The sequence below is a fragment of the Aethalodelphis obliquidens genome, unplaced genomic scaffold (assembly GCF_003676395.1).
Source record: "Aethalodelphis obliquidens isolate GAN/ISIS:26980383/991018 unplaced genomic scaffold, ASM367639v1 scaffold30, whole genome shotgun sequence".
Classification (NCBI taxonomy): Eukaryota; Metazoa; Chordata; class Mammalia; order Artiodactyla; family Delphinidae; genus Aethalodelphis; species Aethalodelphis obliquidens.
In genome coordinates this window covers 9685205-9700629 of record NW_020837974.1, presented here as the reverse complement: position 1 = coordinate 9700629, position 15425 = coordinate 9685205, and the positions used below count along the sequence as shown (strand labels likewise).

At 52.4% G+C, this 15425-nt stretch overlaps 1 protein-coding gene across 1 annotated transcript in view; it reads right to left on the bottom strand.

Annotated features, from left to right (window-relative positions):
* Positions 1 to 433: 433 nt before the first annotated feature.
* The window catches only part of CLIP2 (CAP-Gly domain containing linker protein 2), a 57232-nt gene continuing 42240 nt past the window's right edge, over positions 434 to 15425 (bottom strand). Inside the window, 7 exon segments of the mRNA XM_027126172.1 lie at positions 434 to 2491; positions 6407 to 6469; positions 6757 to 6948; positions 8637 to 8796; positions 10326 to 10482; positions 11445 to 11528; positions 14598 to 14655. Of these exon segments, the coding sequence (XP_026981973.1) occupies positions 2480 to 2491; positions 6407 to 6469; positions 6757 to 6948; positions 8637 to 8796; positions 10326 to 10482; positions 11445 to 11528; positions 14598 to 14655 (726 nt within the window). The 3' untranslated portion in view covers positions 434 to 2479.

Sequence of the window (15425 nt, the reverse complement as noted above, 5' to 3'; positions counted from 1 at the left end):
TCTCGCTGCAGGAGACAGGATTAGCTCACTGAAGTCTTAAGTGTTCTCACCAAACGCGTCAAACTTGTGTTAGCTGATCCATCACTATTTTGTACATACTATTTTGTATTTTCGATTGTTCCTTGTGGGCCCACTTATACCTCCAACAGATTCAAATCCAACCCCCCAGACCTCTCTGGCAACCTTGCCTGGCCTCCGCTGCTGCCCCCCATCTCTGGTTCTCTGCCTGTTCTTGCTGAGCTCCCTCTCCTTGGACGTGGCAGCCACACCAGGCCCTCTGAGGCTCTCATCAGCCATTCACACCTGAGTAAGAATTAGCTGGCAGTCCACCAGAACCAGGATCGAGACACACTCCTGGCACCAGGGTGCCAGTGAGCTGAGGGAGGATGGGGGAGCCCAGGGAACCCACAGAGAGAAGCAGAAACTGCAGGGGTCCTGGACCTCAGTCACAAGCTTTATTGTCTCGAGCACGGACTCGCCACACTTCAACAATTCCACTTTGGGGAAGGGAAGGGTGCGGGAGGACCTGGGGAGGGGGCGTGGCTGAGCGCACACTGGGCAGGCGCAGATGCTCACAGGGAACGCACTCGCCACCCGCCAGCCCGCCCCCGGGGGCTCAGCCCCTCCCGGTGTGGGCTTCTGGCTGTTAGTAGACTAATCTCCAGTGGGCAGGGCGGCTGCCTGACTGCTGGAAAGAGTAGAATTTGACTCTGGGTTAAGTCACTACAGCATTGCTCCTAGACCGTTGTTAATAAAACCGCATGCAAGAGCTACCGAAAGCCAACGGGGAGAGGGGAGGGGGCCGATGGGACTAACTGGCCATCCCCAGGATGGGCTGCTTTGGGGCAGGGATGTGAACACCACCCACCTGTACCCAGGAGCACTCAGAGGCTACCTGGGCTGCTCCCAGGGCACCAACTGCATACCTGTCCTGGTGCAATTCAGGAACACCGTGATGGGCCATCAGATCCCCCCCTCTAGCCCCTAGTGGGAGAGGCCCCTGTGAGCACTCTCCCTGAGCTGCGGGAGGAGGGGCAGGCCCTCCACAGAGACGCTGCAGGGTACAAGGCAGTCACCCATGGGCCCTCCAGCTCTAAGAGTGGGGGCTTTGGGCAGACGCTCTTTTCCCACCACGCATGAGGCTGGAGTAACTTGGCAGGGCTTGAGGGGAAGCGGGGGAGGCAGGGAGATTTTTCTTGTCCCAATCATCCTTGGGCTCTTTCTTGGCTACAGAAGACAGGGCTTAGAAAGCCCAAGGCAGATGCCTTGTGCCACCGAAAGGGGGCTGTTGGGTCGTGTTCCTGTGCATGTGTGGTCACGCCCCCCTGAAGGCTCACCCACGCGCACCTGGCTGTGCATGTGCACGGTGAGGTCGCAGGAGCATTTGCAGTGTGTGTGCTCACGGCCCTGCCAGGCCTGGGGCTGGGGCCTGGAACCCGAGGGTGAGCGTCCACATGGTCTGAGTGTGGCTGACTGCAAAAGTCCCACCTACATGGCACGTGTGCACGCATGACCCCTCTGAGTGTGTGTGTGCCAAGGGTCAGTGGGTGTGTATGTCGGGGTCTGCACGGGTGAGTCTGCAGGTGGCAGGCCTGGTTTCGGAACATCAAGTCAACCCAGGGGACAGCATATTACTGACCAATCAAAACATACCCAGAGCCCTAGTCCTGGGCCCCCCTGGGGCCGCCCTGCCCCAGCTCCAAGCCAGGTCACTGGGGGTAGGGGGTGCAGGAAGGAGAGGGGCTTCCAGACTTTCCTAATACCGTGGCTCCCAGCCTTGGTGACCACCCTCCGGCCAGCAGCTCGGAGCCGTGTGTGCGTTGGGGTCAGGGTGGGAACGAAGGGCCTTGCCTCCCAAGCACTTTGAACCTGGGGCCTCACTGGGCAGACGGGCTGAAGGGAGCTTGTACCACTGCATGAAAGAGGCTCAGTATGCGGGGACAAGAAGCCCTGGGGACTGCCTTGGCCTGGAAGCAGCTGCAGAAAAGGGGGTCCCCCACTGGCTCCTAAGGAAGGAGAAGCTGGAGCCCTCCTCTGGCCCCTTCCCGGAACAACGGCTCTGGGGTCTGAGAGGGACCCAGGAGAACAGGAAGAAAGGGAGGGCAGGGATGTGCCCAGAGGGCCACGATGGTCCTCAGGGCAGCTCCTTCTGGGCAGGGGGCCTGGCCGGATCACCTCGGCCTCCCCAAACCAACTCCAGAAACCGCCGGGGTGTCCAGGGTGTCCAGGGCGTCCAGGCTCAAGGTCCCGGGGGCCAGGCCGGGGCTGTACCGCCTTCTGTGGAAGGTCGCGCTTGAGGAAGCCTCCTGGTCCGGCAGGGGGGTCGGGGTAGGGGATTGTCCGCGGTGGCGGGTACGTTATTGTTACACTGTTCTCTTCTCCAAAGCGACAGTCCTGGCCCCTGCCTGGAGGTGGCGCCGCTGGGGCAGGCTGGAGGGGCTCTGGTGTGGACCGGGCAGCTCCACAGTGTCCCTCAGGGTCAGTGCTTGTCCTGGAGAGAGAATGGGCTTGGTCAGCAAGTGTCTCAGTGGGCACAGGGACAAGCGGCAGAGGGGGTGGGGTGGGGCTGGGGGAGGAGACCCACCTGGGCCAGGTAAAGGGAATAGCATGTGCAAAGGCCCTGAGGCAGGAGCAGTCTCTTCGCTGTGTGTCTGGTGAGACAGGAGGCCGGGTGGGAGCAGTTTATGAGAATTGAGGGGAAGAGGCGAGAGCAGGTGGGTTTTACAGACAGCTCTGAGGGCCTGCACGGAGGCTGGATCCGAGGAAAGGAAAACTGGTGCTGAGACCCCAAGCCTCAGTTTTCGTGTCTGTAAACCAGGATGACCCCCGTGTGCCTTGCAGGACAAAGCCGCACAAGGTCTGGACATCAACTCCCAGGGTGCCTGGTACAGGCAGCTCCTCTGCAGACACAACCCCACCACGTCCCACTACAGCTCCGTGCCTCCACCCTGCTCTCAGGTCCTGCGCAGGGTCCCCTCCTCCCCGCGCCCATCTCTCTCTCTGCTTCTCACTCACAGGGCCAGGCCCTCGGCAGATGCTGTGGCCAAGGTTCTCCTGTCTCTACGTGAGCGCCTGCGGCCGTGGTCCCACTGGCCAAGCTGGAAGGACTAAGCCTTCCTTCCTGTGCTCCAGCCTCACTGGCCCAAAGGTCACACAGCGAGCCAGGGACAGAGCCTAATCGGGCTAGCACCTGGGCCCCAGGTGGGCTCTCTAACACTGTGGGTGAATGCCAGTGGCTAACTGTGGGGTGGAGGCCACCAGGCACCCTCTTAAAACACAACACAGCAAAGACATTCCCAGTAAGGGAGTCAGGTCCATGAAGTTTTAGGAAACAAATTTTCCACCCACAATTTTATAAAACATAGACTTTACGAAGACTGCTTAAGGAAGAGAGAAAATATTCAGTAAAAAAAACAAGAGGTGAAATAGAACATAGAGCACACTACCTACTCCATTAAAATAATTTAGGGAATTCCCTGGCGGTCCAGTTGTTAGGACTCCACGCTTCCTCTGCAGGGGGCCCAGGTTTGATCCCTGGTGGAGGAACTAAGATCCCACAAGCTGCGCGGCGTGTCCAAAAAAATAATAATAATACAATACAGTGTAGTAATTTATATGTTACTTTGCAACCATCACAGTAAAGACCGGCTCAGGCAAGATTCATGAATGGATGACGAATCCAGGGGACATCTGGGTGAGGAACAGAGGATTCACAAGGTCTTCCAGGGTCTCCACCGAATGCTCGTTAGGAAATAACCAGCAACTACACAGCAGAGGAGTCAGATAACACCTTGACCAGGTGATCAAGATTCACTCAGGAATGCAGGGCAGATGGACATCACACACCGCAGTCGTGATGCCCGGAGGAGAACGTGGCACTGACTGTGTATTCCAGCCTCAGTTGTAGAACCTGGCTCTGAGCAGCAGGAGCCATGGGACAAACCCCAAAGGAGGAATCTTCTATTAAAAAAGGAGGGAGGACGGTATTTCAAAAACGTCAATGTCGGGACTTCCCTGGTGGCGCAGTGGTTAAGATTCCGCCTGTCAATGCAGGGGACACGGGTTTGAGCCTTGGTCTGGGAAGATCCCACATGCCGCGGAGCAACTAAGCCTGTGCACCACAACTACTGACGCTGCGCTCTAGAGCCCGCGAGCCACAACTACTGAGCCTGTGCACCTAGAGCCCGTGCTCCGCAACAAGAGAAGCCACCGCAGTGAGAAGCCCGTGCACCGCAACAAAGAGTAGCCCCCGCTCACTGCAACTAGAGAAGGCTTGCGTGCAGCAACGAAGACCCAACACAGCCAATAAATAAATAAATAAATAAATATCAATGTCATAAAAATCAAAGTGAAGCTGAGGAAATGTTCTAGATTCAAGCAGACTAAAGAGACATAACAAGTAAATGCAATGAGCTGACTCAACCTTAGACTGGATCCTGTACTGAGGGGGAAAGAGCTTTGAAGGCACTCCCGGGTCAAGTGAAGAAATTGGGTATGGAGAGTGATTGGATATAAATCTCGTATCAGCATTACATTTGCTGAGATTTTTTTTTTTTTTAATTTTTAAAAAATATTTATTTATTTGGTTGCGCAGGGTCTTAGTTGTGGCAGGCGGGCTCCTTAGTTGTAGCTCTCAGCTCCTTAGTTGTGGCACGTGGGCTCCTTTTAGTTGCGGCAGGTGGGCTCCTTAGTTGTGGCGCATGGACTCCTTCGTTGTGGCAGGCAGGCTCCTTAGTTGCGGCTCACCAGCTCCTTAGTTGTGGCATGCAAACTCTTAGTTGTGGCATGCATGTGGGATCTAGTTCCCTGGCCAGAGATCAAACCCAGGCCCCCTGCATTGGGAGCGTGGAGTCTTAACCACTGCGCCACCAGGGAAGCCGCTGAGATTGTGAATTGTACTGTGTTTATGTAAAATCATGTCCTTTTTCTCAGGAATATGGACTGAAGTATTAAGGACCATGACACATGCAATTATACTCAAATGGTTCAGAAGAATACTCCATGCATATAACACACCCATCTACACATAGAGAACAAAAGATAAAGCAAATGGGGCAAAAGAGTAACAACATGTTATGTTGGGGGAAAGGACAGCTGATGCTCTAGGTGCTAATTTTATTCTTGCCACTTTTTTGTCAGCTTGAAATTATTTCCAAATAAAAAGTTAATGTCTAAGTGTCAACCATACTTCAATAAATTTTTTTAAAAGTTAATGTGCACACACATCTGCAGACACATACATATACATATAACAATTATTTGCAGGAGTTCTGTTCTACAGAATCACACAGATGCGGAATCAGCAAATACTGAACCATTGCTCCCAGTGGAAATACAAAGTTCCTGCAAACCTCTGGTCTGACATTTTCGTTGATTGATCAATATGTAACCATGTTTCATGTGTGCTTCTGTTTAAAGACACCTCACTGAATATATATTGTTGACTCATTAATAATGAACTCAAGGACAGCAGCGCCGTAGCTCATGCCTGAATGAAGCTTCTCTAAAGTACTTTCAGGAAGGCACATTGCAGCCTTCTTGCACTTAGGAACACTAGACAGCTCTTCAGCAAGACACTTGGGGACCATTTTAAACGGCAGAAATCACCAAGAAAAAACGCATGAAAATGTGAAAAACATGTCACTAAATAGACCGTGAAAAGGACACTTGTTTGCAGAATGAGCTAAACAAGAAGGCAGCACGGTGTTTTGTATGAGCTCAGCTGGGAACATGCATGTCCGGTGATTAAATTTTTTCTCCACTCTGCACGGGTGTCCACGAATGACCAGGAAAGTGCTATGAGTATTGATTTTAGGGTTACAAATAAATGTTACCAAGTAGGTAAGTCTGCAAATACGGAATAGTGAGGATTGACTGTACACCCATACACATACACACGTGTACATGCTTAGCAAAGTTCAGGAAGGACATCACTTTAAAATATTAACCTTGGTCATCTCTGGGTAGAAGGGCTACGGGTAAGTAATTTTTTTTTTGGCTTCGCTGCGTGTCTTGTGGGATCTCAGTTCCCCAAGCAGGGATTAAACCCAGGCCCATGGCAGTGAAAGCACGGAGTCCTAACCACTGGACTGCCAGGGAACTCCGAGTATTTTCTTCTTTATATATTTTTAATTTTTTTCCCCAAAAGTTGCCCAGTAGGCATGTATTACTCTATAATAAAAGGTTTTCTTTTTTTTTTTTTGAAAGAGAAACAAGGTTAAAAGAGCAGGATGGTAACTGAATCAAGTTTGACTACATTCTGTGAGCGACCCTATTGTAAAGCCTCTTGCACGATGTATCTGTGTATTTTTGGTGGCTTTTCAAAGTTTTTCTCCAGAGAGGTCGGCCTGCACGGGAGGGCCGTGGGAATGGCAGAGTATCTCCCCGGGGCCAGGGTGCCCCTTACCTCTTGTTTGTGGGCCTTGTCTTGCTGATGGATGCCATTTGCAGAACCGGAATTGCCGGTGGCCTGTAAGAGTCGAGGGCAAGATGCTGAGCAAGGTTCACCAGGCAGCATTTCCTGGCTTGTCCACTAGATGGCGAGGTTTTCCCAACAGGACCATCTCAGGATCCAAACTCTGAGCAGAACCCATCAGAATAGGGGTCCCAGGACACACCCCAGGAAACACAGGCTCTCAGGGCATCTCCGCCCTTAGTCTGAGCTCCTCGGGATAAAGCCATGTACCCCTTGTGCTGGGACTCCCAGGGCGCAGGGCGGAGTCTCTCCCCTCAGGACCTGGCTGAGACCCAGCTCACCTGGGACTTTTCGGGGCAGCCCCTCATCGCCTCCATGAGCCTCTCCACCTGCTGAGCCTGGTCCAGCGCGTCCCGCAGGGCATCCTCTGTGCTCATCAGCTGGTGCTGCAGCCGCAGGAGCTCCGGTGACGAGCACGAGGACGGCTCAATGAGGGAGTAGCGCCTCTGATCCGACAGGGACTTCTCTTTGTCCTGGAAGCAGTAGGAGAGGAAGAGCGTGTGCATGCGTGTACGTGTTGCAGGAGGGTGGTCTCTCCTTTAGGCCGGAACCTCATGTGTCCCGCCTCATCTCTGGGTCAGGCCTGAGAATCACCAGGCCTCCCTCACCTAAGGGTTCTCTCTGAAGCATCTTCCTTGGCCCCCGCCCTGAATTCCCAGGCTCTGTCAGATGCTCCACATTCTTCAGGTCCCAAAACCCAGGACCCCTCCTCCCCCTCTTTCCTTCTTGCACACCCCCGCCTCCCTCCACACTGTTTATGTGGGTCCCTCCTCTTCACCTCTAGACCTACAGCCTCATTCCCGAACCTCTCCTCAGAACCCTCCCCTGCCCCAACAGGACATGCCTTCCCCTCCCTTCCAAGTGCTCTGCAGCTGACCCCGCCCACCGTGGTACCTGGAGATGCACCTGCCTTGTGGGCAGACCAGCCTCCTCACTCCCACACGAAGCTTCCCTGCACTGCCCTCCCTGGGCCGGTGCTTCCAGGGTCCTTCTGCTCTGCTCTGACCCTCTACCCAAACCTCCCCCTCCACCCAAACCTTCCTCGTTCCGGAGGTTTTCTAACCACGAAGCCCGTGCGTAGTTCTCCCAGGGGGGCAGCTCCGTGGCACTGAGGACAGTGCAGGGGGACATGGGAGAGGCTCTCCTAGGGTAAGGGGCAGCCAGTCACGTGTAAATTTGACCAGCTTGTGGCCCACGGAGACAGTCAGCGCGGCTCTGCCCCCTCCACGCGGCTCTGGGAAAGCCTTGGAATCAGAGCTCCCAAATCCACGCCAGCCTCGGGGCCTTGGCTTCTGAGTTACGCCCAGGCTCACAGCACCACGAGGACCACGTGTAACCAACCCCCTGCTGGCCAGACCTGCCAGGACTGAAAGGCCACAGGGCGGCTGGGCCCGGTGGTCCCCACACACACAGTTGGGTGCAGCCAGAGTGATACCCTTCTCGCTTAACCCTGTAGGCCCAGGGCTGCTTCCACGGCTGCAGGACCCTCTTCTCCTTCCATCTCCTCCAGCGTGGCTGAGCCTGTGTGGCTGGGTGGGAGGGCAGCGAGGGGCTTTGGAGCAGCTTCCCCTGACAGCAATCCTGTCCTCCCAGACCCTATCTTGTCAACGCTCTGGAGTTGACCAGGCCCAGGAACCGGCCACAGGCTCGTCCTGAAGGTTGACCACAGGGGGATGGAGTGGGATGGTTCCGTCCTGTGCTACCAGCATCACTCGCCTACCGTACCCCCACCTCTGGAGACTCTGCCCAGTCAGGCCCCTGTTCCCCTCTCCTTCCTGAGGTGGATGTGTGAATCGCCACTGTTGGACCCTGAACAAGGAGCTGGTTTCTGGTTGATTACTTCTCTGGATGGTGAGCTCACCAGCTGCCGGTAGCCCATCCCACCTCTGGACTGGTGAGATTCTTAGGAAGTCTTCCTCTGCACTGCATCACCCAGACGGACACACAGCCGACCACAATATCTACAAAAGGGGCCGCCCACGGCCCCTCACTAGGTACCTCGCTGACCCTGCCTGTGGTTCTAGGGGATTTTGAACGCTCCCTGTGACTTGGCTATCCCTGGGGTGGCTCCAGGAGGTCACCAGTCTCCATGGCTGACAGCAGATAGCCCCAGCCCCTCCCTGGTGTCTGCCATCCCGAGGCCGCCCCCTTCCCCACGTACCAGCCCGGTCAGCTGTTCCCGCAGGCCCCGGATGTCATCCTTGAGTTTCTGCTCCTTGATCCGCCACTCGGCCTTGTGGACCTCGCGGCTCAGGTCCCTCTCAGGCCCTGGGGAGTGGCGATTGGCCTCCAGAAGCAACACACGCAGTTCGTTCAGGCTCCTGGAGGGGGCGGGGGGCGCACAGAACACCTGCACTCAGATGGGCCCCTCCCCTCCCGTGCTCCACAATTTGCCAAGTGCCTGGAGACTGGCCACCCTGAAGGGGGACGCTGGCTACTAAGACAGCATCTGTGCCAGGAGGGGCCAGAGACGAAATACAAGGCCCGAAACCATCCAACCACAACCCGAGAGGGGCCAGGATTCGGGGATGGTACGGTCAAGAGGACTTAGCCTTTCTTAGGATGATTTTGAAGTTTTTTTTAAAAAAGAGAATATTTGGAAGTTTGGGATTAGCAGATGCACACTATTACATACAGAATAGATAAACAACAAGGTCCTATTGTAGAGCACAGGGAACTATATTCAATATCCTGTGATAAACCATAATGGAAAAGAATATGAAAAAGAATGTATATGCATGTATAACTGAATCACTTTGCTGTACAGCAGAAACTAACACAACATTGTAAATCAACTATACTTCCATAGAATAAATTTTAAAAAGAGAATATAGTATTTGTTTAATTAAAAACTAAATAATAGAGAAGTAGAAATATGAAACTTATATAATGTTATAAATCAATGTTATCTCAAATTAAAAAATAATAATAAAGTTAAATTAAAAAAACATTTATCCAAGAGAGCTAGCTCATGTGGCAAGACATTTTAAATGCCTGATGTCAAATAAGTTTTATTTCCTATGTCAACTCTTAATCAACTGGCAGTAGCTACCTGGAGTACTGTGGTGAGAATGATTCTGGGCTTTGCAGAAAAAGAGTGCAGTGATCAAGTAGCAATGTCTTCCATGGGCACAGCACGGGAGAAAAGGACACACACCTTCTAAGCTCTTTCCCTTGCTTGCATCTACTATGGAGGAGGGGAAAACTCCCTCTCTAGGTGGCCATGGGTAGTTGAGAACAAAGTGGAAGTCTGCTGGCACTGACCCTTTCCCTTTCCTCCTTCTTCCTCCTAGGAATGATGGCTCCTGATGGCTGGAGCTTCAGCAGCCACCTTGCAACCACGAGGGAGAGTCTAGCAGAACCCAAGAGAACAAAGGTGTTGGCACTGATATCTTGAGCCACTGAACCAAATGCCAGCTACAGCTACCTCCAGATTTCTTGTTATGTGAGGAAAATAAATCTCTACTTGTTTAATCTGCTGATCTCCCACTCCCATCCTAAGTACCACAGAAGCATGGAGGAGCTCACAGTGGCCTACATCAACCAAGAAGAGCTTCAAGGAAGAGGTGGTGGGAATCCTCAATAATTTTTAAGAGTTTCAAGGAGTCCCTGGGCCCAGGATGCTTGGGAACCACTAAGCTTTCCTATAAGCTCTGCTTGGAGAACTGTGTTAAGAAGGATTCTGAGGCTTCATCGGAGCTTAGCAGTGCACAGTATGGTGATCATCGGTGATGCCAGCCATCTGTCCACCGGGTCTATCCCTGCCCCGCCTCGGGAGAAGACTGGCTAATATTAACTGGGTGGAGTGAGGGTCAGGCAGGTCTGAACACACAGCCCACGGCTGACTCACCGCTCCTTCCTGAGCAGCTCCTGGCTGATGAGAACCAGCTGGCCCGAGGCATCGTGGGTCTTCCGGGACACGGCCTCCAGCTCCACCTCCAAGCGCCGCTTCTCCTTCTGGAGGGCGTCCACCTTCTTCTCTCCCGACCTGCACTTGCTCTCCAGTGCTAAGGGCCAGCCGGCAGGGTAAGGAGGGAGAGCGCTGGGATCACCGTGGGAATCTATCCCACCTGGGGGCCAAGGCCCGGGCAGGGAGCAGGTTTCCCAGGGGTCACAGGGACACACTTCACCGAGTGGGCCTCTCTCGTCCTGTAGGGCCAGGCGGCGAGGGGCCGAGAAGAGCTACTACGAAAAGCAGACCAAAGTTCCCACACAGTAGCTGGGCCCTCTGGTGTCAGGAAAGCAGTCCACCCTTCCCGAGACGGGGCCCGGGTATTTACACTGTTGCCTGGACAAGGAAAAGCTAAAACTTCACCTTGGCCCCGGAGGAATCTGAGGTCAACTGACCTTTGTCGGGACCAATTATGCCACGTGAACGTGATGGGAACTGGATAGGAGTGGGGGTGGGAACCATTTCCCAGGATGGGGGCCGTCTCATGGACACCACCAATGGCATTCTGGCGGACAAGAAGCAGGGCCAGTTTGTCACCAAGTCACAAATTCCAGACCCCCCCGTCTCTCCCTAGTCTCCCCTCTGGCCTCATTCTCCCCGTGCCTTGCTTTCTGCTGTGGCCGAAGACCTTCTCCCTGATTCTGAAATCCTGGTATTTCTTCTAGGGGCTGGTGCACAAATACTGTATCAAAAGGTAGAGAGACTGAAACCCAAGGGACTTCAAGCCCAGAAAGTGAGAACTAGTGATGCAATTTCAGAACACAGAGAACACAGACCTGGCTCTGAGGAGAGAAGCTGGCTGGGGCCCCCAATTATATTATGGACCGAGTGTGGGCTACTGCTCCCCATTCACTGCTGTCCAGGTGGAAGCCCAGTGCATGGGAACTGAGCCAGGCCGCCTTCTCCTCAAGGCAGAGTGGGGGAGGGCACCCTGACGCAGTACCACCCACCCCCTGCTGGACTGGCACACGGCCCAAAGAAAGCTCCCCGCATCTGCCTTGAAGGAGGGAGACTTACCACTTACTTGGGCCCTGAGCGTCTCGGTCTGGGATGTTAAGGCTGTCACCTCTTTGTCCCTCTTGTTCAGCTTGTCCTGCAGGCCTGGGGTGAAGGGAGAGATGAGGGGCCATCAATACTCCAGGGCCAACACTGCGGTCCAGTGGGTGAGGGGCTGGCCCTTCCATCAAAACCCTAAAATGGGGCCACACTTGGCCTCAAGAGTCCAAGTTCTTCCTCATTCCAGTGGTCCCTCTGGGTAACCCACCCTGAAGAAGAGGCACCAATACTGTGTGGTCTTGGGCAACTTAACTCTCAAGAGTCTCAGCTTCCTCAAGTGAAGAATGGGGATAGTAACGGTGCCCAGGTCACTTGGCCATGTGCGTTCAATACTGGACAGCCTCAGAACAGTCATGAAAAAGATTCACGGAAAGTGCTAGAAAGCTATTAACTTTCTGTAAGTTAATGTATAAATTTCACATGATACCAATAAAAACACCAGCCAGATTGTAATTTTTGTGGAACTAGATAAACTGATTCTAAAATCCCTTGGAAAAAATAAGCAAGGCTAGCCAAGAGAGTCTGGCAAAAAACTTCTTCAAAGAGTTAAACACACAATTACTATATGACTTAACAATTCTGCTCCTAAGTATATACCCCAAAGAGCTGAAAACAGGTACTCAACAAGTACCTGCGCATGCGGCACTATTCACAATAGCCGAAAGGTGGAAGCAACCCAAATGCCCATCGACAGGTGAATGGATAAGCAAAATGTGGTGGTGCGTACGATGCCAACATTACTCAGCTATAAACAGGAATGAAACACTGACATGTGCTACAGCACAGATGAATCTTGAATATATTATGCCTCGTGAAATAAACCAGACATAAAAGGCCACATATTGTATGGTTCTATCTATATGAAACATCAAGAATGGGCAAATCCACAGAGACAGAAAGCAGATTAGCAGTTGTCAGCAGCTGCAGTGAGGAGAAAATAGACAGTGACTGATAATGTACATGCGGCTTCCTTTTGGAGTGATGAAAATGTTTGGGAACTAGATAGAGGAGGTGGTTGCAAAACATTGTGAATGTATTAACGCCCCTGAATTGTTTGCTTTAAAATGGTTAATTTTATTTTACGTTAATTTTGTCTCGATTAAAAAAAAAAAAAAGAATGGCTGAGAGAATTTTGGAAAAGCAGAACAGGAAGACTAGCCCTGCCAGTAACTGAAATATAAACAAAGCTTCAAAACACTGTAGAAATGGCACATGAAGAGACAGACAAGTCACTGGAAAGGAATCGAAAGTCTAGAAATAGAGCCAATTACCCGATGGAATTTAAAGATGGTAAATATGGTTAATTCAAATCAGTGGAGGCAGGAGATGAGGTTTTCAAAAATGGTACTGGCATAAGTGGGTACTCTTGGGAAAAAAAATAAAAATGGATCCTTACCTCACACCTTATAGAAGAGAGAATTCTAGATGGATCAGAGATTTAAACATAGAAAATGGAACTTAAAAGGTACTAGAGGAAAAAAAAAAAAAAAAAGGTACTAGAGGAAACCACGGAATACATTTTAAAAATAATAAACCCAGGATCCCAAAAAGAAAAGACCTATGTTTAAAAATCTGCACGGCAACCACCACCCAAAGAAGAGTCAAAAGACAAACCACAAATGGGGCGAAAATGTTTGCAAAGTCATATATAAGTAGTTTCTAAAAATCAACAAAAGAGATCAATAACCCAACAGGGAAAAAAATGGGCAAAGGATGCAAGGAGAAATGGCAATAGAGTGTCACTCACAGTAAGGGAAAGGCAAGTTGAAGCTACAGCGGGTAACATCTTTTACAGCTGAGATAGGCAAAGATCACAGAGTTTGATGAAATATTTTGTTGGTGAAGCTTGTGGGGAAACATACTTTCAACCAGAGCCGGTGGGAGTTAAAATGAGTTGAGGGCTTCCTTGGTGGCGCAGTGGTTGAGAGTCCGCCTGCCGATGCAGGGGACGTGGGTTCGTGCCCCTGTCCGGGAGGATCCCACATGCCACGGAGCGGCTGGGCCCGTGAGCCATGGCCGCTGAGCCTGCGCGTCCGGAGCCTGTGCTCCACAACGGGAGAGGCCACAACAGTGAGAGGCCCGCATACAGCAAAAAAAAAAAAAAAAAGAGTTGAGCCTTGGGAATTCCCTGGCAGTCCAGTGGTTAGGACTCTGCGCTTTCACTGCTGATGGCCCGGGTTGAGCCTGATGGAGGGCAAGGTAATTTCCTGCAGCAGGGTTTGTAACGGACAAAAACTGGAAACAACCCGTGATCCATCAGCGAAATACACGACGGTAGCTCCACACGATGGAATATTCTATACCATACAAAGGAATGTGGAGACAGGGAGCAGCCTCCAAGATACAATATTAAATGGGCAAAAAGAAGTAAGGGGCCCGAAGGAGTTCCCTCGTGGGCTAGTGGTTATGACTCCACACTTTCACTGCTGTGGCCCGGGTTCAATCCCTGGTCAGGGAACTGAGATCCCGCAAACCGCACAGCGTGGCCAAAAAAAAGAGTGAGGGGCCCGAATAGTGTGGGAAGTGTGGCACCATCTGTGTCTGTGCTTGTATGTGCATAAAACATCTCTGGAAGAGAGACATGAGTTGGCCAACGTTGTGCCTTTGCGGAGGGAACTAGGTAGGGGACAGAGGATGCTTCACCATATGCCCTTTGAACAATCTGAAGTTTATACCTATTTTAAAAATAACGAAACCAGGTCTTCCCTGGTGGCACAGTGGTTGAGAGTCCGCCTGCCGATGCAGGGGACACGGGTTCGTGCCCCGGGCCGGCAAGATCCCACATGCTGCGGAGCGGCTGGGCCCGTGAGCCATGGCCACTGAGCCTGCGCGTCCGGAGCCTGTGCTCCGCAACGGGAGAGGCCACAACAGTGAGAGGCCCGCGTACCGCAAAAAAAAAAAAACAAAAAAAAAACCACGAAACCAAACATACAATCAGGTTCTCAATAAACTGAGCCTCCGCCCTCCTCCCCTCGTGGGTGAGTGGCTGGTGCACGCAATAGTGCTCTCACCAATCGGCAGATGATGCAGAACAAAGCGGGACCCAGCTCAGAGGCAGGACCGCCCAGCCTTTCCCCATCGCCCCGCATCTCATCCGGCCCAGCGGCCACTCACCCTCCACAGTCTCCTTCATCCTCATCTTCTCCCCTGAAATGTCGTTGGACTCAATCATCTGAAAGGAGAGCCTGGTAAGGGGGACACTCGCCTCCCCCTCTCGGCCCTCAGCCCCAGCCAGCCCACCTCTCCCCAATTCAAGGAGACTTTCAGGGGCTCGATGAAGCAGGGGGCACAGAGGTCCTTGGGCTAGCTTCCCTGACAAGAGGACCCCCTCTGCTCCCAGGGCCCCGGAAGGCTGTTTACGTAGCTTCCACGTGATCACCTCCTAACCTTTCCTTCGTGCAAACGCCTATTATATTAAACAGATGTCTCCTTCCCTGGGATGCCTACAGAGATTGGTCCTGGGACTCTGTCTCCATCATCATCCAGAGGCAAGACTCCCGGCCTTGGTTCCCATCCATAAAGCAAGAATGGACCGCCATGGGGCAGCGTGTGCTGGGCACGCACCGGGGTCGGCTCCCGGAGGGACTTCAAGAAATGCTACTTCTTTTCTAACACATCTTAAAAAAAAATAAATCCAGAAGCCAAAGAAGAAAAGATCAACCAAGGAAAAAAAAAAAATCTGCGTGGCAAACATCAGCACGCTCCTTGCTGCCTTTCGGTAGAAGTTTCTGGACTCCTGCCCAAGCCGGCTGTCCCCTGAGCCTGCAGTTTGCGATTCTGCACTGCATACCAGGGCAGCACAGAGCTGAGCAGGCAGTCACCTCCGTCCACCTGCCCCTCATACTTCTGCTCGTACATCCCAAGCCCTGCTTTAATCTCAGTTTGTTGCGATTAACTAAGCTTCCTAGATCTTAATTTACACACACTGCAGGGAAAATGAGG